The sequence below is a fragment of the Loxodonta africana genome, chromosome 8 (genome assembly GCF_030014295.1).
Source record: "Loxodonta africana isolate mLoxAfr1 chromosome 8, mLoxAfr1.hap2, whole genome shotgun sequence".
Lineage (NCBI taxonomy): Eukaryota > Metazoa > Chordata > Mammalia > Proboscidea > Elephantidae > Loxodonta > Loxodonta africana.
The window spans coordinates 95,077,657-95,099,577 of record NC_087349.1 but is presented as its reverse complement, the minus strand read 5'-3'; the positions used below and the strand labels follow the sequence as shown (position 1 = coordinate 95,099,577).

General features: G+C 41.6%; 1 protein-coding gene across 1 annotated transcript in view; it reads right to left on the bottom strand.

Annotated features, from left to right (window-relative positions):
* Positions 1-1,523: 1,523 nt before the first annotated feature.
* The window catches only part of BMPER (BMP binding endothelial regulator), a 32,768-nt gene continuing 12,370 nt past the window's right edge, over positions 1,524-21,921 (bottom strand). The window contains exons 5-6 of the mRNA XM_064290413.1: positions 1,963-2,378; positions 1,524-1,676 (exon numbers count right to left, since the gene is read on the bottom strand). Coding sequence (XP_064146483.1) covers positions 1,524-1,676; positions 1,963-2,378 — 569 coding nt within the window. The remainder of the gene's footprint in view (positions 1,677-1,962; positions 2,379-21,921) is intronic.

The following is a 21,921-nucleotide window of genomic DNA, read 5'->3' as shown; positions in this document are numbered from 1 at the left end:
CTGTTGCCTCCTTTACAGGAATGAGCTGAAGCCCACATTTCCAGAGTGGCACGTCTTTTGGATACAAGAACAGGTGTCTGAATTTTCTAAGCAGGACTAATCCCGCTAAAAAGTTGAATGAGTAGAGCTCTTCACATTTGCCACTTCAAAGATAAAAAATAGACTCTTTCCTCCTTTCTAGAACGTTATAATACATTAATGCTTGGTATTCTCTCACTGAAACAGTGCACTATTCTCTAACTAGAGGCTTTCTGAGCTTCTCCTTGTGCTGACTTTGTTTACCTAAGCTGGCATTCCATAGGCTCAAATTAATTTATCAAAATACATTTTTCCTTGAATTGAAACAATTAACTGAGTTCTGAAGGTGCAACAAAAAAAGTCTAAGACTAGCTTCATTTCTATATAAAACCAGTTGCCGTTGAATTGATTCCAACTCATGGCAACCCCATGTGTGTCAGAGCAGAATTGTGCTCCATAGTGTTTTTAATGGCTGATTTTTAGGAAGTAGATTGCCAGACCTTTCTCTCAAGGTGCCTCTGGGTGGACTTGAACCACCAACCTTTTGGTTAATAGCTGAACACTTAAACTGTTTGCACCACCCAGGGACTCCTTATTTCTCTATCCAAACCAAATTAAACCTATTGCTGTCGAGTCAATTCTGACTCACAGCAACCCTACAGGACAGGGTAGAACTGCCCCATAGGGTTTCCAAGGCTGTAAATCTTTACTGAAGCAGGCTGCTACATCTTTCTCCCGCAGAGCAGCTGGTGGGTTCAATCTGCCAACATTTCAGTTAGTGGTTGAGCACTTAGCCAGGGCTCCATTTATTTCTCTATCGTCCCTCAAAAATGCTAGATCAAATGTTTCCCTTTCAAATCCATATAATCTAAAGAAACGAACCCAAGTCATATTTTTAAACTGTTAAACTATCATCAGTTTAAAAAACAAGCTATACCATAATTTGTTATAAGCAACATGTTCAAAGAAATAGCACATGGCAAGAGGACATACGACTCAAAATCCCATTGACACACAATATGTGTTCACTAAAGACAGCTGAAGGGAACCACACACATCATAACAAAATGTGTAAATCAGCTGAATTCATTCCTTGGGCTGATACCCCAGAGAAGGAGAATTTGAGCCTCACTGGACTACTAAGGGCAACCCGTTATCAGCAATGAACAGTTTGTGCTATAAGGAAGGCATCTGTCCACCAGGCAGAAATAGAGTCCAATGGACCTCAGGCAATATGAAATGCTGAGGAAGGGCCTCAGCAGCCAGTTCCACCAGCCCCAGGGCCCAGCTGAGGGAAGCCGTCACAGAGCCAGCATCCCAAGTGTTTTCTAGCAGAAGCCAATGGTTCTAGCCATAAACTCAGTGAACGAACTTTCCCAGTGTCCATGTGTAGAGGACAGCTGGTTGTACATAGTCCCACCACCTGCACCCCCCACATGGCAGTCTTATCCTCCTGGGCATGGGACAACAAAGTGAGGGGATAAGGCTACCAGGAGTCTGCGAGATCAACCACTTTTGGTGTGGACATTGATGTTTCTTTTAATAATATGCTGTTTACTTTTGAGGATTTCTTCCCTTTTTGGACAGATGTTAATAAGGAAACATTCCTTCTCACAGATGTGAAATGCACTGACAATTCCAAGCTGGACATTAATGGCCTAAAATAGCAACAAAACACGAGTGAAAGAGGTTATTTGGAGACTACCACTGCTATTTTTAAAATGAGGATGGAATGGAACTGGATGTCCACAAGTAAAGACTGGCGTGACTGGCGCCCAGTTGCAAGCCTCCGGGTTGTGCAAATTCCTTCAGTTATTTTGTAGCATCTCCGGGATCTCCCCGTCCCTCCTGCGTAGGGTGAAGCAACACCCGCAGCTAGAGCACTTCTTTGGTCAGGGTTTTCCAACATGGCGAAGGGGGAGCCATGCTTCCTGGGCGCGCTACCAGGTGTTGCTGCTGTGTGGTTGGGTGACGAGGAGGGGAAGAGTGAGAGGAAGGCCACAGAAGCCCCATGCTTCCGGAAGCCCCACCTGCTTTGGTGGTCACTTTCAGGAGGTAGCCATCCAGGTCGATCTGAAAGTGCGTCGCCCGGCAGGGCAGGGCGATGCGGGTGCCGTTCCAGCGCACAGTGAGGTGCTGCTGGAGGCTCACGGTGCTCTTGCCCATCACCAGGTCCACGGACTTGGTCCAGGAGAAGGAGCGGGTCCTGCGGGCGTCGTTCTTCACCAGCACCTGAAAGGGCGAGGCAGGGGAGGAGCAGTCTTTTGTCAAAACGTACTGACACGTCCCCTGAAAGTTAAATGTCCGTCCGTCAAAAGTGTTGTAGTGGGGATCTCCGAAAACCGTGCAAACGCCGGGCTCTGCGGATGAGTGAGAGACAAAAGCAGGGTCACAAACCAAGCGAAGGATTCAACCGGAAATCAAGGGCCCCTGCAATATACCTGGAAGGGGCTCCTGCCAGGTAAGGGAGGGCCCTTAGCAGAAATGCAGTAAGGAAATCGACTTAAGAAAAAAAAAAACAAGTTTGGTTGTTTAAAAAGTTTGTGCCAAACCTCATAGGACATATAATACTTCTGGTACTTCTATAGGTAAAGGTTATTTATAACACTTCTGGATTTTTAAATTTTATTTTATTTTTATTTTTGTGAAAATATAGAGAACATTCAAAAAAAAAAAAAAAAAAACCTGCTGCCATCGAACCGATTCTGACTCATATCAACCCTATAGGACAGAGTAGAACTGTCCCATAGGGTTTCCAAGGAGCACCTGATGGATTTGAACAGCTGACCTTTTGGTTAGCAGGCCTGGCTCTTAGCCACTAGCCACCAGGGTTTCCATAGAGAGTACAACACTTGTCAATTCTGAATTTTTCAAGCATCTCCATTTTGTAGCCTTGCTGTGTTTCTATGGTCTTAATGCAAGAGATGAAGAAATTGAACTGAGATAATTTTATAAACTGAGTTGGCCTAACTTCATAACCCATATAAACAATAACAAAAAATAAAAAGCAGCAACGTAAATCACAGTATACAAAATTAATTTTACATTTAATTAATAATATTCCCATCTAGCTAATTCAAAGGATTTAGAAACAGATGCCATTCTAAATGTTACTCATGGTTTTAAAGAAAATTATTATCAACATCCACGTGTTTACTAAGGACAAATAAATAGAATTGCTAAACAGATACACGTTTATTACCATCAGGAACCAAAGTACTGATAAAGTTAATATTTACAGACAGTCTCTACATGTTTTCTAGAAATACAAGGTTCCCATATTTTGATGTGTGTACCAAAATCTAAAGTTGGATAAGAAAAAAATATATTAGAAAACCCATTACTTAAGAAATTCCAGTTAATTCATCACCTCAAAATACCATTAATTCAAATTTATGAGGTCTTATAAGGCCCAGTAAAGTTTTACACATTAAGGCATTGCAAAGATTTTTATAGAAAACTGAATATTATTTCTTTATTAGTGAGAAAAATTAGCACTGATTTATCCTCTATGCAAAGATATTTTATCAGTTTTCAAGGAGGCATGAAACAACCAGGAAATGAGAAAATCATCTGGAGAAACTAGCCTAAATTATGAAAGAAATGTAATAAAAAGAGCAATTTCCAGTCAACGCCAGAACAGGTCAAGAATATGAGAATATCATGTAAGTTACTGCTCTGAATATCTAAGGGAAAGATTAAGAGTCAACACAGAGAAGGATGTGCCAACAGACTTGACGGGACCGATGGGACCCAAGGCAAACATTTGCTTTTCATTTCTCAGGTGTTTGCAGAGAGTGTTGTTTTATATTATGGTACATGGTGTCACTTCGTATGTCAATTTCATGTGACCTCATGCAAATAGTTTGTATTTGGAAGCTGATAAATTAATGACTTGCTCTAAATTAGTTTTCCTTGCCAATATATGATATTCAAATTAAAAAAGGAAAGGGATGGCTTTTGGTTTGTAGGATAGTTTCAGTCAATAAATAATTGAATATATATGTATATACACAAAAGACACTACTTGGGAGAGAAGGATGGACAAAGTGGGTGGGGAGACAAGCTTTGAAAGCCCAGCAATTCTATTTGAACTCGACCTCCATTTCTGTTCCTTTCTTATTCTTTCCTTGGTGGTTTGTTTTTTCCTTGTAGTCCCAATTTTACCCAGTGTGTAGCTTTACAATGTACTACACCCCCATCTTCCTGATCTTGTACCCCCCAACTGATGCCACTACCTGCTTAACCACCCCATAGTGCATTTTCTAGCCCTCTCTCCACGTGATTGCTTTTGAACTTTTCCTGTCATACGTTTCCCTTGCATTCTGACAAATGGAATCTCTCACTGGCACGGAAATGTTTTTTTGTTGGTTACAGGGAGCAGGGCAGGTCTTTCAGACACCCCAGGTGTCATCAGGAGAATTATAGTTTAGAGTTAATACTAACACGGGCCACAAAAGGACTAAATTTAAGCCTGTCTACCAGATGCTCCAACTTAAGAGAAGGGCTTTTTCAAGGTTCTTAACTCCACCTCCACCATCTGTGAGTTTGTCCTACTCTGGTGGTATTTGTGCTGCTGTGATGCTGGAATCTAGGCCATCGGTATTTCAAATACCAGCAGGTGGACACATTTCAGTGGAGCTTCCAGACTAAGACAGACTAGGAAGAAAGACCTGGCAATCTACTTCCAAAAATCAACCAATGAAAACCCGATGAATCATAACAGATTATTGTCTAATATAATGCTGGAAAATGAGCACTCTAGGTTGGAAGGCATTACACCATAGCCACAACAATTAATGCAAGCATGCCAATGATCACAAAGATGTCACAGGACCAGGCAGCATTCCATTCTGTTGTATATGGGGTCACCATGACTCAAAGCCCACTAGACAGCAACTAATAACCACTTTACCTGCTCAACAGGAAAACCCAGAAGTAACCAAGGCTTTTGAACTTTTGAGCTCGTAACAGATGGACCTCAGCTTGGAAAGGCCAAGGCACTACCAAAGGGGCTGAAATTACACTCTGAAGGAAACTCCTTCTCAGCTGTGAGCAGGCACAGGGAATGCCTCCACCTGTCCTCCGTCTGTTACAGCCACTTGTCTCCCTACACCAGGGACAATCCACAGCTTTCCCTGAAGTTTTAACAACAATTTGCATCAAAAACTATCATTAGTGAAAACAACAACAACTCGCATTTATGGAGAACCCACTACATGCCCTAGCGCTGTTCTGTAAGCCTAATGATCATGGATATAGCATAAGAAAATGGATATTTAGATTGTCACCTAACATTAAGTAAGCACTTGATAGTAGATCCATAAATAAACTATTATCCAGTCATTGAAAAAGTTTATGAATGATTTTAATGACTGAGGAAATGCTTATGACAAGTGAAAAACACAAAACACAATTTTATGTATAATATAATCTTAGTTATACACACCATGGTGTTTTCAATTGCCTCATATGCACGCGAAAGCTGGGCAATGAATAAGGAAGACCAAAGAATTAACGCCTTTGAATTATGGTGTTGGTGAAGAATACTGAATATACCATGGACTGCCAAAATAATGAACAAATCTGTCTTGGAAGAAGAACAACCAGAATGCTCTTTAGAAGCAAGGATCGCAAGACTTATAACGTGTACTCTGGACATGTTATCAGGAGGGACCAGTCCCTGGAGAAGGACATCATGCTTGGTAAAGTAGACGGTCAGCAAAAAAGAAGACCTTCAATGAGATGGATTGACACAGTGGGAACAAAAATAGGCTCAAGCATAGCAATGATTGTGAGGATGGCGCAGGGCCGGGGTCACTATGAGTTGGCACTGACTCGACGGCACCTAACAACAACAACATACACACACACCCCTAAAATTTTAAATGAGTTTACCTTGGTGGTAGAACTAAGACTGATAGTTTTTGTCTTGTTTTGTTTCTTAGGCTTTTCTGCTTTTGTTGTTGCTTTTTTTATTTTGTCTTGAAGAAGCAAAACATGGATTCTTATTGATAAATCCAATTATGTGAGAAAGCAAATTCTCAAAGCAGCAACAGAACATACACTGCCTACAGTTGCCCAAGGGGAGGCTGAGCTTGCTCATAGCTGGGCAGGAAGCAATGACGGGCGTCTAGGGAGAGACTGGGCAAAGGAAATCATGTGTAAACAAGGCTGTCAGGAGAGATATTTTTCAAGAGGCCCTCACTGTTGGGAGAGAGTGGCTTGGAGATTGGGGTGATTTTTCTGTGTGACAGCAATATAGCAGAGGCCAACAAAATTTCATGACTAGGAAGATGCCTGAGAATTATATGTTGTACTTAGGAACATTTGTATCATGAGCAAAAATAATTTTGAAACCTTGGCCCCTTTCCCTGGCACCTCTAGATCTCTATGCCAGACCCTCCAGGAGCAGAGAACACGTGCACTGGCGAACAGCTCAGAATGAGAATCTCAGGCTTATAAAAATCTGCCTCCTTAAGACACTTAGGGGACAAAAATGAACATTATATTCTCATCTAACTTTTTTTCCAGCACACCCAGAAACAAGCTGCAGTCCAAGATGTCCAGATGTCCAGTCAGTCTTCTGGGTTGCTCAGAGTGAAAATGGGGGGGAGGGAGGTTCAAACAAACAGACTATTTCAGAACCAAAATTGTTTGAATACGTGTAAGTTGGAGGATGGAGAGAAAAATGCCATTTGACCAGTGGTGGTACATTTTCTTGGTAGTCCTTTAAGTCAAATAGGGAGTCCCTGGATGGTACAAAAAGTTAAGTGCTCGACTACAAACCAGAAGGTTGGCAGTTCAAACCTACCCAGAGGTGCTTAGAAAGAAAGTACTGGCTATTTACTTCTGAAAAATCAACCACTGAAAACCTTGTGGAGCACAGTCTTTGAGACACATCAGTTGCCAGGAATCGGAATCAGCTGGATGACAATGGGTGTTTTTTGTGTGCGTTTTAAGTCAAATCATTAGATTTCATTTTCTTGTTATACACATATGTAAATATATGTGTATACACACATAGATGTGTGACCACGTATGTGTACACACCCACAAATTTACAGGCATGGGGGAAAGCAGGATGGGAAGTATAGAAACCCAGATATTAAGAGTGTATTTTTTTTTCCTTTTAAGTAATGCAATTATGTGTGATCTTTATCTTCCTCTTTTGTTTATGTGAATTTTCCTTATTATTTCATTATTTACAACGCTATATACTTTTTGTATACATTATTATTTCATTGTTTACAATGACTATAAGAATATTTGGATAAGAATATTTGTTTTAAAAAATTAAAAGCACTGGATTAAAACATACCACTTTGATGTTTGTTATATACTTTAATAAGATTGCTGTAAAATAAAGTTGAGCTGCCTCCTAAAACACATTTCCAATGCTTTTCCCTTAACCTCGTCAGGTACATTTATTTCTGCCATGGGTATTTTTATTCCAATGAAATACCTTTCTTCTGAGAGCAGTGATTATTCTCAAAACATCCGTCAAAGAAAAATTATATGACTGTTTTAGGGACTCATAGGAAGTACGGTCGGAATCGATTCAAAGGCAATGGGTTTTTTTTGTTTTTTTTTTTTGGTTTATATGTTATAAGGGAGAAAATAAGGGAACCTAGCCTTCATTCCATAACTATATTAGTTGGAAAACATAGGAAGCTACTCTCATCCTCAGTCTATTACTTCCATAAGGAGAGAGGTCTCTCCAGCTCATCACGTCACACTACTGCATGCATCAGCGCATTTCAAGTGTAGTGTCCTAACCACGAGGAAGCCTATCAAATAAAATATACAGCTTTAAACTCTTCTCAGCATGAACTGCAGGGAAACGGCCCAGTGGGACTCTGGAGTCACTGTGTTGTACAGGGGCTGCTGGGAACTCCAGATGAGAAGGGGTCTTGACGATGCCAAGCTTGGATAGGAAGCAGGAAAGACTGGGATTAGACACCTCCTCCTTAGCAGCATAAAACCTTTTGCTGTAGGTCTAGACTCTTCCTGAACAGTGGCAAAAGCCTTCTGTATAAAAAGGCTGTGGCATGACCCAGGAGGAACTGAACTCACACACTCAGGAGGCTCCGGCCTTGAACAGAGGATGTCACCAGCAGCTGTTGCCTCACAAGGGACCGGAGGGCCAGCAGGTCCTCCACAAGGTGGCACCTGGATCCCTGTAAGGTTTTACATCCCTGGCTTTTTAATCTAACTTTAACATGTGCGTATGAGAGGTGGGTGGACAACAGGCCTGGCGATCTGCTTCTATAAAGATTACAGCCAAGAAAACCCTATGGAGTTCAGTTCTACTCTGTAACACATGGGGTCTCCTTGAGTCGGAATTGACGGCTATGGGTATGGGGGCGTAGTAGCAGTGAGTCTCTTTCCACCAATCCATAACACACCAGAAATAATTACAAATCTATATAGGAAAAACTGATATTTTAAGAAGTCGAGTAGATACGTCGTTGTTAGTTGCTATTGAGTCAATTTCAACTCATGCCGCCCTCATATGCGCTGAGTAGAACTGCTCAATAGGGTTTCCAAGGCTGTGACCTTTTGGAAGCAGACTGTCAGGCCTGTCTTCCAAGGCACCTCTCGTTGGGTTTGAACCACCAATCTTTTAGCTAGTAGCTGAGCATTTAACTGTTTGTACCATCCAAGGACTCCTTAGGTAGGTGTACCTTAAGAAGATAGATTTATTTTCACGTATCTTCCATAACAGCATCTACACACCAACTTTAAACAAAGAGCAAGTTAAGGAAGCAGTCCCTAACTTCAAATTCTAAATCTAACCTAAAAGAAAACTAAACCCAAAACCTGTGGCAGACAGTCTAGGGCCTCCCCAGTTTAGCCCAGTGCTTCCTACCTCACCTCTTTGCTCCGTAGTGACCTGTGCCATCAAAGGCATCTCTGCAGTTCTGGGCATGTGGGTCCTCACGTCCCCGCTCAAATACTAACTCCTCTGTAGCAATTTCCCTGATGTCTCAGTCAAAGTCATTTCTCATTTCTCTAAATCTCAAAAGTGAAGCTGACCATATAGCTCAGATTTTCAAGGACAGTCTTAATTTCGTATATTCTATCCTGAGGTCACACTATGTATTTCAGTTCGAGGATCAGGAATATGGTCACTGAACCTATAGCCTGCTTATGATATATCACTTTCTACCAGGTTTATAGTTACAATGTATCCTTAACTCCTAAACCAGGCTTTATACTCCACATATGTAAATTTTGTGCCTGGCATACTGCTTTGTATATAAACCAGTAAACCAGTTACCACTGAGCTGACACAGATTTATGGCACCCCCATGCATGTCAGAGTAGAACTGTGCTCCATAGGGTTTCAATAGCTGATTTTTCAGAAGTGGATTGCCAGACATTTCTTCCAAGGCACTTCTGGGTGGGCTCAAATCTCCAACATTTCAGTTAGCGGTCAAGTGTGTCAACCATACGTGCCATTTATATGGATTCATCTTTGCGTTACTCATAGTGGTGCCTGGCATAATACATATCACATATTAATACATATCTATTGAATTAATGGATTAATTAATTCACCAATTAATTAGTTAAAGACTATATTGTGATGGGAAACAAATAAGCTGCCCACACAGAATTTATCAAAATAGATAAGTATAATGCTTGGCATATGGAGGTAATCAACGGAATTTTATATAATCAGTCAATGAATTAAATAATTAATTGATGGTCTCTGAACAAACGAATTATTAGGGAAAAATATGAAAGCCAAGAACATAAGGGGGAAAGGATGTCTGGTGCCAAGAGAGCCACCTGAGAAATTCAAATCCATGAACTCAAATACTTGTTCGGACAACAACGACCTTCCCCTTTCTGAAGTCCAATTTCTCCATCTGAATAAAGACAACTGCAAAGTACTGTCAGAATCAGAAAGCTTTATCAGACCAGAACAAGCTGAGAAAAGAACTTAGTCCTAATTCCTATATGATTACAAGTGGTAGGCAGGATAATGCTCTCCCCACCAGAGATGCCCACATCCTAATCCTTGGAACCTATGAATATGTCATGTTACATGGCAAGGGGCAAGAAAGGCTGTAGATGGAATTAAGGTTGTTAATCAGCTGATTTGAGTGGGGAGATAATCCTGGATTACCTGGGTGGGACCAGTGTAATCACAAGGGTTCTTATAAGTGAAAGAGGAGGGCAGGAGTGTCAGAGTGATGCAGCCTGAGAAAGACTCAAGCCACCATTGCTGATTTGAGGATGGAAGGGGTCCTCACATCAAGGAATGCAGGCAGTCTCTAGAAGCCAGAAAAGGCATGTAAATAGATTCTCCCCTAGAGCTTCCAGAAGGAACACAGCGCTGTCGACACCTTGAGTTTAGCCCAGTGAGACCCATTTCAGGCTTCTGACCTCCAGAACTATAAGATAGTAAATGTGCGAGGTTTTAAACTGCTCACTAAGTTTGTGATAATTTGTTAGAGCAGCAATAGGAAGCTAATACACATAGCAACAGTCAAGGTGAGCTAGTCAAGGGGAAAATAAAAGACATAAGCATCACTAATGCAAACAATCGTGACCACACAGAAACTGACTAGTTTATGTGAGGCATTATGCCAGACACTTTCCTGCTTTCAGTATCTTCTTTAGTCCTCACTATGTCTCAGCCCACTGTGTAGTATTGCCCTCATCTCGGAGCAATGAGTTTGGAGAGGTTGCCTGGCTACTCATGGTCACTCAACCACTTGGAGTAAAGACAGAGTCCAGCCCAGTCTCTGTGGCTCCAAGGCCAGTGCCTCCTCCACTGCACTTGATTCTTCCACATATAGCCTACACCACAGTGTGCTGTGCAGTTGTTGCTGTTAACTAGTTGGGTCACGGAGCTCTTTGGGAATCTGGAGAAATGCGTAGACACTTTTCTCTCAAAATGCACATGAGGGTGTCCACTCAAATTTAGAGGTTCGTAGATACCATGTCCCAAAGGCTAATCAATGACCTCCTAGGAGTCTGAACCTCAGATGAAACACCAGTGACTTAAACCTACCCAGAGGCACCTCGGAAGACAGGCTTGGCAATCTGCTTTCGAAAAGTCACTGCTTTGAAAACCCTGTGGAGAAGTTCTACTCTGCACACATGGGGTCACTGTGAATTGGGATCAGCTGATGGCAACCAACAGCAACAGAAGTTAATGAGGAGTCCCTGGGTGGCACAAAAGGAGCCCCGGTGGTGCAGTGGTTAAGCACTCGGCTGTTAACAGCAAGGTAAGCGGTTCAAACCAACTAGCCACTCTGCAGAAGATAGATGTGGCAATCTATTTCTATAAAGATTTTCAGCCTTGGAAATCCTGTGGGGCAGTTCTACTCTGTCCAATAGAGTCGTTATGAGTTGAAACAGGCTCAACAGCAATGGGTTGGGTGGTTGGGTTGGGTGGCACAAACAGTTAAGTCTTCAACTACTAATCCAAAAGTTGACAGTTTGAACCACCCAGAGGCACCTCGGAAGATGGCCTGATGATCTGCTTCCAAAAGGTCACAGCCTTGAAAACCCTATGGAGCAACACACGGGTTGTCATGAGTAGAAACTGACTGAAAGCAAACGGTTAGAAGTTAATTAAGAGCCATATTATATTATTTTCTCATTGAATGTGTTTATATTTCATCCTCCCAACTACATTACAAATTCCTGAGTGAAAGGTCAGTATCAGGTGTTTATCTGTGTCCTTCATAGCATCTTCCAGAATGCTGGCCACTCACTAAGTAGTAACAAAAACATGTTATCGAAGATGTGGTTTTGCCACTCCCACCATCCAAGGTCTGACCTTAAAATGTCTCTTGGCTTTAAACTAGAAGTTAGTATTTATCAATTAAAAGAGCTATGTATCTAAGATGAAGAGAGAGAATTTCACATCTCCAAGTTAACCTATCTTCCAATTTTAAAGCCACCTTAGAACTTTGCAAACATTGAACTTGTTACTTTGAAGAGGGTCCTGGGTTTGCATCCTGACTTTGCCACTTACTAACTATAAAATCATGCACTTGTTACCAACTTAACCCCAGTTTGCTTACTGTAACACGGCTCAAAGAACAGCTACCTTACAGGACGATTATAAACAGAAAGATAGCATTGTAGAGTGCCAAGAACATAATAGATGCTCAGACAATAGTCATTATTAGCTTTATTATTATAAGTGCTATGAGAGTCCAGAAAATAGGTATATCTACTGCTGGCTGAAATAGGGTTGAATAAGACTATAACGAACACCAAACCCATTATCATCAGGTGGATTCCTACTCATACTGATCCTATAGGACAGAGTAGAACTGCTCCATAGAGTTTCCAAGGCTGTAAATCTATACAGAAACAGGCTGCCACATCTTTCTCCTGCAGAGTAGCCGGAACCCACCGACGTTCTGGTCAGCAGTCGAGTGTTAAACCACTGCGCCACCAGGGCAGACATGTAAAAGTAGCTTTTTGTTGTAAAGACAATGTGGTTGGAGTTAGTCTATAAAAGACATAAACAATGTAGATTTGGGGTTAGAATGAAGTAAACCTTTTAGGCCAAAAGAACAGTGTTAACAAAAGCCATAAACATAGGAGAGAAGGCAGCTTGCAGGAGAATTTGCAAGAGACCAATAGACCAGAGTGGGAAGTAGCTTCAGGAGATGTGAGACACCCAAGTTGTCTAAATAAATCGGCCTGAGATTTATAGCCAGCCTGGGAAGTTTAAATGTATTCCAAAGAACCAACATTTCTTAACATGTTTCCTATGAAACATCAATCCTGCCTGTAGTTCTGCCAAAATAAGTAGAAATAAAAAAAAGTTCTGCAGCTCAAATTAGTTTGGGAGGTACTCTATACTACATCACCCTCCTGAAAGTTGACCAGGCACGTTGGCATAGAAAGGGCTCTGGGAATTCAGCAGTAAGGAAACATATTTAAGTTTACTTGACCCGGTATTTCCCTCAAGTATTTAATCATAGCAGCCTGTTTTGAAAATATTACTTATTACTATCCCTCAGCGTGAGTGTTTTATAAAACAAACATTGGGAAACTCCGCAACAGGCCAGTGAAGGAAGCTGGCGTAGGTTCTTGTGCAAGCCAAGCTTGGTTTTGACAGTGGTATGAAGAAAGGGCTGAAGGAGAAAAGATGGAAGTTAGTGACAGGCAATGGGATGAGGGGCTAGCTGACATGGAAATCAAGGGAAATTATTTATTAGAAAAACAATACGAAGAGACAATCAACCAGACTTGATGACTGATCAGCAACAAGGGAAAGAAATGCCAAAAGTATGACGAATAACACTGAGGCTCAAAACCTGCACAGCTGGGATAAGGGGGTGCCAGAATTCGGTCAACAAATAAGTTTGGGAACAGCCATTAACCCCTCATCCAACTCCCAACCCAGATCATTTGGAGGAATCAAAGGTAGCAACTTTTTAATCAAATTCGAATGCAGTACTTTGAAAGAAGAATGTGTGCTCCACAAAGATTAAAAGCTGTGATCTAGCATGTTAGCATCTTGTCAAGAAGTGTCATGTGAAAGACATGGAAGATTGTATGAATCAGAACGAGAGAGTTTCTAAAGAGAGGTGCCATGGAAGTGAGCTGTGAGCTCACAGGATGGAAAGGTGAGAATAAAAGGAGTCCCTGGGTGGCGCAAACAATTAATGTGCTCAACTCCATGGCAACTGTTTCTTTAAAAAAAAAAAAAAAAAGAACAGATCTGTGTACTAAAGAGAGATATGAAAAGGCAGGAGGGAAGAGTGGATATGAATTTCACATCAAAGGAAAATACGCAGTTCAGCTAATGAGTCATTTCCACATTATTAGCCATGAAGGTTAGAACCAAAGGTATTTTAACTCAATAGACTGAAGAGATTAAAGTGACCACATAAACGTAGGGACATTTTTTAAAGATGAGCAAATGCAACTGCTTTCAAATAAAAGCCACCGGCCATGTATTAAAAAAAAAAAAAAAAGGAAATTGGCAAACTTCATATATGTTCTCCAAAATATAATAAAAATATAGTCAACAGTGCTTAAAAGTTTGGGCTTTGGAATCTCCTGACCAGGTTGAGAATCCCAGCTCTATCTCACATTAACTGACCTCAAGTAATTTAATTTCTCTGATCCTCAGATTCTTCACTTGTAAAACGGGGACAGCGATAGCTTCTACTTCGTAGGATTATCATGAGGATTAAATGACATGGAGAGCTTTGGTCACAGTGTCTGGCACAGAATTACGCTCAATAAATCACTGCCAATAATAGGACCAATTGTGGCAGCCACAGTAGTAGCAATTTTTATTGTTCTGATTTTGCTCATAGGAGATTTATTCCCCCTGAGAGGAATAAACCTGCCTCAGCCTTGCATAGGGTAAGGTGTAATTTATTAGATTTTCCAGAAAGCGTGTGTTTCAGTTTTGGAGTGTGGGGTTTGTATTTGTATTTTAGATGGACTATCACTAAGGGTTTTAGTCACAGGTATCCTCTGTCAACACTGGGTACCAGATTCTTTCTTGAGATTCAGGATGGCAGCCTTGGGTAAAGTGTACCAGATGTCTAATGATGAATTTACATATTAATGTACTAAATATATTCTTTCTAAGTTAGGCAAGAAAATGACTTTAACTGAACAATTTAATAATGGTACAGTTATTCGTAAGATAACTTTCCCACACAAAGGTCCAGGGAGACCATATGATCGAACAAATACTGGAGCAGGTAGTCAAGAAATGCTGGTTCTCATCCCAGCTCTGCCAGTCTGTACTAACTTGGGCCTCAGTTTCCTCACCTGAGAAGTGGGAAGGTTGACCTCATAATTAAGGTCCACTCACTAATAACATTCCATGATTCTAAAATGGTGATGAGCTTGAGTGGCGTAGCAACTTGGCTCTTTTGCACTCTTGGTGGAAATTATACAGAGTTACTGCAAGTTTAAAACTGTAAGTAAAAAAATTGGGGGAGGTCTTTACTTCCCCCGGAAATATGTCAACTATACGACACCAGGTGAAAAGAAAACTGAAAAAATAGAGCGACATGGAATACCAAGCCAGTCTGTTTTATTGGTTAGCTCAGAATATACCAACCATCAATGTTCTGCACCTGAGCAAAAAGCTGAAGAGGTCCCCAGGTATAGGAAAACCTGGGAACATGGTTTCTATTTCTCCCAGGGTGGGATGGGGGGACAACACTGTTAAATACAAAACTCCTCTTTCTTTTAATTTGCTTCTCCAATCTTCAGTTCCTGTGAGTAGTAAAGCCCTCCAGGTCTGCTCTTCTTCCTAAGTGCAACTGGTTGTCAAACTGTACCAAATACCAGGAAGCCAAAGGGAGTAATTTTAGCCCAGGCTCTGGGGCCAGACTGCCTGGCAGGAATTCAGGCTCCACAGCTTACTTTGGGCATCCTACTTTACCTCTAAGGCTCAGTTCCTTCAGCTATAAAATGGACCTAATACCATCACTTGACCCATAAGACTGCTGTAAGAATCCAATGAGATGCCCAGTGACAATGTGTAGGCAGAGCTTGGCTGCTAACCAAAAGGTCAGCAGTTCAAATTCACCAGCCACTCCTTGGAAACCCTATGAGGCAGTTCTACTCTGTTCTACAGGGTCGCTGTGAGTTGGAACTGACTCGACGCTACCTAACATCAACAACAAACAAATTACTGCTGCTATTAAAATTATTACCATCAGTGTTATGAGGATGACAGTGATGATGATAACTACTAACCTATAGACCACTAACACCCTCTAGGAACTGACAATAAGTTGTGGAGAAAAGATATTTCCTAAGAAATGCAACCAGAAAGCTCCTTAGAAATGAAGATGGCGAGACTGGCTCACTTGTTTCGGGTACCTCATCAGGAAAGATGAATCAGTAGAAAAAGACATCATGTTTGGTAGGGCCAGTGAAAATGGAGTAAAACCTCGATGAAATGGATTGACACAACAGCCGCAACAGTGGGCTCAAGCATACCAATGATCGCGAAGATGGTTCAGCTCTGCTGCACCTAAGGTCGCCACGAGCTGGAGCCAACTTAGAGACTGACAACAGCAACAACGGTAACTTTAGTCTCCTCCTTCAACTCCACACCAATTTACAGCAAGAAAATTTAAAGTCACAGTACCCCTTGGAACAGAACAGCAAATAAAACAGAAAACAAACTGATTTCCTCATACTTCTTCAAATACTGCCACTGCCGGTATGGGCTTTCCTTGGCACCACGTGTGGTACGGCCGGGTTTTATTTGCCACCCTTGTCTGCTGGCTGGGGCCTCAGGAGCAGTGACCAAACCAACTCCAAATGCTCAAGCAAAAACTTCAGGGGCCACTTAGCTTAACACCTGTCTGGCAGGGTGAAAGTCTACACCACAAATTTTTATTCTACAAGCATCTTGAACTCCAGTCTAAAGTTTCCTTGCTTTCCTGGGTTAAGGACAGACTCCTGGTGCTCAGGGACCTGAAGCTGCTGACAGTCTTGGAGGCCAGAAACCTTGCTCAAACATAGAATTACTAATTTGCAGAACCCCTGTCAGTAGAGATTTCTCATAAAATGGGCCCCAAGGTCACTGTTCATTATGCTTTTTTCCAGGAGAATAAATGAAATTGGTTGTTGGAGTCTCCCTCCTACCGCTACTTGGTTTAACTGGCGATACCTGTGGACCTGCCTAGGGGCTTGAATAAGATGTGCCAAAATCAGCTGGGGCGAAGTGCACAGCATAGCACCGCTGGGGTGGGTGCACACAGCAGGCACACTGCCGCTGCTGCACACAGCTGGAAATGAACCCTTGGGGGGTTTAAAAATCCACCTGGCAACTGTGAGCCTCCTCGCACCCTGAGATGCTGAAACTCGATATTTCCTGTTACTTTGGGGACATGTAGTTGAGGTTATTTCAATTAAATGCACATCTGTGCTCAGGATACCCTACACGCCTCACCGTTATGTAATCGTGAGCTTTCAGTTTGGGTGGGGATTCGAATGGTGAGGTTTGATGTAGCTCTGGGCACAGCTTCATGAATCTACGAGACCTGGGATTTAGCATTCATATTTGAGCTGCCTTTTGTTGCTTCTGGTCCTGTACTAAGAGTCCCTGGATGGCGCAAATGGTTAAGCACTCAGCTAAGTGCCTCAGAAGAAAGGCCTGGAGATCTACTTCCAAAAGGTCACAGCCTTGAAAACCCTAAGGAGCGCCATTCTAATCTGTAATATATGGATTCGCCATGGGTCAGAAGTGACTCCATAGTCCAAAACCAAACCCATTGCTGTCAGGTCGATTTTGATTCATAGCGACCCTATAAGACAGAGTAGAGCTGCCCCACAGGGTTTCCAAGGAGGGCTGGTGGATTCAAACTGCTGATCTTTTGGCTAGCAGCCGAGCTCTTAACGATTACGCCCCCAGGACTCCCGACACGACAATAACTGTTTTTTTTTTTTTTTGGACTTGTAGATGGCTAAGAGATTAAGAGATTAAATTCTCTCACGTTCAATCAACCTCTCAACATCTCTGTCTTTCACATACACATACAACTCTTATCAGTGAAAACTTTGACGCTAAGTATGATTTCCATGAGCACTGAAAGCAGGCATTCTTCGTGCTAGGAGCTTATCTGATTCAGGTCTCTGTTGGGTGATTAAGTCAAGATCCCACCTACTATTTGCCGACACACAGTAAAATAACATTTCATATAAACCCAATGCTGCACGCAAAACAGACAAGTGGCCTTCTTGGCACCTAACTCGTGGTCATGTGATGCACATCCAGGCAAAGCTAGACTCGCTTTAGGCTATAACCTCATACTTTGGCAACGCTTGCATGAGAGCTTTATAACGTTTGTTTAGCTCACTTCAAATATTTTATTTTAAATAAATCATCCAAACCAAATTTAATTCCTTTCAGTTGGAAAGGGGAAAAGAAAGAGAGAACGTCTCATGGTTATTAAAAGACAGAAATGCTTTTCTTACTTCCTTCAGGAATGTTTTATTTATTTTTTTTTTCATTTTGATAGTATCATCCTTACCCCTTCAGTACCAACCCTACAGATGCTCACAACACACCAAAACCTAAAACCAAACCCGTTGCCATCAAGTCAATTCCGACTCCTACTGACCCTGTAGGACAGAGTAGAACTGGCCCATAGGATTTCCAAGGCTGTAAATTTTTACAGAAGCAGAGTGCCACATCTTTCTCCCATGGAGCAAATAGTAGGTTCGAACTTCAAACCTTTTGGTTAGCAGCCGAGCACTTAACCACTGTACCACCAGATACAACCACAAGTTTTTAGACTGCCCAGCTATGGAGCAAACAGCTATCTGTACCTGAATTAGTATCACTTATCTACAGAATTGTAAATTACCATTATCACTGACTATTGCAAAGAGGGAGTCACTAGGTGGTACAAAATGTTAACACACTCAGCTGCTAACTCAAAGGTTGGAGGTTTGAGTCTAACCAATGGTGCCTCGGAAGAAAGGCCTGGTGATCTACTTCCCAAAAATCAGCCATTTAAAACCCTATGGGGCACAGTTCTACTCTGAAACAAACGGGGTTGCCGTGAGTTGAGGTCAACTCAAAGGCAACTAGTGCTGGTCGTACTGCAAAGGGAGTCCTATAGAAATGCCCTACGCATTTATTTCAACTTCTTCTTTTCTTCACCTACCACAGGTCTGAGAGAGCCCCCAAACACTACTGAGGCAGAGACTAACCCGGTCAGCAAGGCAGGAACTCGGTGGGGTTTTAGAAACAGAGAACGCAGTTTCATGGCTGATGGAAATAAAGCAACATTCATTTAACTGCTGCAGAGAATCAAGGTCAGTCAGTTTTAGAGTATTTGAGGCTATGTAATCAATCCATCCCGTTCATTCATTCATTCATCCTTACTGCTTTCCAAAAGAGACTGGACATAATTTACAGAGATACAAACAAAAGGATCCAAATATATAAGGACAGACATATAAGATGACGTCAGGGATGAGCTTATTAATCAATTGTGTGCCGTTAGAGGTGACCTGCAAATTTATTTCTAGCTTCCTAGCAACTAAAGCAAAGGTGGTGACTTTTAATTAATCAAGATATAATTGTGCCTGTATCATTTTTGGGGGGAGGGGGGTTCGGCAAGAGGAATGAAAATACAGAACTACATTTAATCAAAGCCAGAGGCTTCAGGCCTGTCATTTTTAACACAAGGAGCAGGGTAACCCCACTCCACTCTCCTGCATCATCTAATCACCAGGCTTTGGGGGTAAGTATTGCTACGGGCACCACAGGTGTTTATTTCTGCATTCACTCCTGCTCTTACCCCTGTTTGGAGACTTCGGTATCAGTAGTTCTCAACCAGGGGCAATTTTGGCCCTGAGGAGATGTTTGGCAATGCCTGGAGATGTTTTTGGTTGTCACAACTGGGGATGGATGGTTACTCTTGGCATCTACTGGGTAGAGGCCAGGGATGCGGCACAGGACAGCCCCGTACAATTTTCCAGCCAAACTGTCAATAATGCTGAAGTTGCGAACTCTGCAGGACCCTAATGGTTTATGTGTGTGTGTTTCTGTTTTAATACTAATCAGTCACTTTCCTAGTTTTAGAAAACACTTGCCTTATTTTGCAGTTTCAGCCTTGGTTTCTGTGCTGTAGAAATCCATCTATCAGAACAGCTTTCGTAACTGACAGAGGAGGAGAAAGGAGCCCTAAGGTCTGTTCTGGACCCTGTACATAGTGACAAAGGAATTTCAGAGTGGGAGGTATTAGGTCATAGCTCAAGGATACTTGAATGTGGTATGGAAATCTGGGCACTGCTCACAAAACCAGAAGTCATCCCATCTCTTAACTCGATCTGAACAAAGAAACTCGCCAAGTCGAATGTTCTTCAAGATTGATGGGAGCACTGCTGGAGAGCATGACAGAGTAAACAAGTGAAAAAAGATGCCAAAGGAAGTTGAGAAACCACATCTGATGACATAACTTAGATTTGGACAGAGAATCACAGGCCTGGGGACCTGCAGCACTGACCGGTTAGGTGCAGGTGCATAGTACAAAGGGCCTCCTGTGGCCCACCACCTGGGTAGTTTCTCTCTTGCCAACTGTCTCTCTCAGTGATAGAAGTCATAGGCTCAATCAAATCTTTTACGCTGTAAAGCATTTACTGTGACCCGTTAAAAGCTTGGCTCCATTTTGTCAGAATCATTCTTCTCTTCTTCTTTTTTTCTGAATAAGCCACCGGTTTTCGAGATACCAAAAGGCCAACCCATAATGGATAAAATAATAATGAAATGTAGCTTTTCTCTCAGTTATCTCAAGAATCAACTTCTTGATTCTCGTAACATAAAGTCAGATAAGTCAAGATTTAGGCTTAAGAAGATTTAGCTGTAAAAGGCTGGCCACATGTTTTTACTAAGCTGACAGGCAGCAACCCTGTCTTCTGTGACGATTGGCAGAGGGAGCAGGTGTGTGCTCGTGCCAATCGCAAAGATTTAGCTAGACAATATCAGGAGTTCCTTTAAAATCTGTCTCTGCTACAAGTAGGAGATAACTTAAAGGGAGAGGCAAACATCTTCATTGACGTGGGTACAGAGGAAAACTTCATCAGTTTAGACCGTACCCTGATCATCCAAGGAGCCCTAGCGGCACAGTGGTTAAGTGCTCAGCTGCTAACCGAAAAGTCAGTGGTTTGAGCCCACCAGCTGCTCTGTGGGAGAAAGATGTGGCGATCTGCTTCCATAGAGATTTACAGCCTTGGAAACCCCGTGGGGACTTCTACTCTGTCCTATAGGGTCACTATGAGTCGGAATCTACTCTATGGCAATAGGTTTGGTTTTGATCTGCTCATTCAGAAAGGAATTTAGCTGAAGTCACCCTCTGAACCATTCATAAGCAAAGTGGGTCTCCGGGAGGATGGTTAGATGACTAAATATAATAGTCTGTATGTTGTTGTTAGGGGCCGTCGAGTTGATTTTCAACTCATAGCGACACCATATGACAGAGTAGACCTGCCCCATAGGGTTTTCTTGGCTGTAATCTTTACAAAAGCAGATCGCCAGGTCTTTCTCTTGCAGAGCCACTGGGTGGATTCAAACAACCAACGTTTTAGTAGTTAGCAGCTCAGCACTTAACTGTTGTGCCACCAGGGCTCCTTAACACAGGTAGTCCCCAATTTACGGTGTATTCAAGTTATGACAAACTGCACTTATGACCATCTGCTTTTTGGGGGTTTTTTGTACGTTTTATCATTATTTTTATCATTAGTAATATGTACGGCATACAACGTTGCAGAATGAAATTTGCTGATGTTATCATTCTCATGCTAACCCCCAAAGACAAATAAAGATTGGATTTATAAAGATACTGATATAGAAAGGCAATAATAATGAAAACTAAAAAAAACTAAAAAAAATTTTTTTTTAAACATATTCAGTTTACATCAGAACCAACTTACAACAGAGTCAAGGGAACAGAACTCCGTTGTAAGTTGGGAACTACCTGTAGTTTATACGCATGATTGGAAATCAACTGTTACATTGATCATAGTTAATTCTGCTTCCTGCATTAATTTCTTGCCTCTGCTAAGTAATATTTGGTTCACCTCTTTTGAGTTATTATATATTATATATACTTCATTATCTTTAAAGAAACTCTCTTTCATTAAATCTATGATTTAATTTTCATTAATTCAAACAGTACTTTCTTCTAGTATATAATTGTTTAATCTTTCTGCTTCATTAAAAATAGTGAGATAGATTCTTCTTGATGTGTATATATGTAAAGATATATGCATACCTATATAGACAGAGATATACAGACATATTTAGACTTTTTTTTTCTACATATCCATTCCACCATCCATCAATTTGTTGTACTGTGGTGGCTTGCATGTTGCTACTATACTGGAAGCTACGACACTGGTATATCAAATACTAGCACGTTC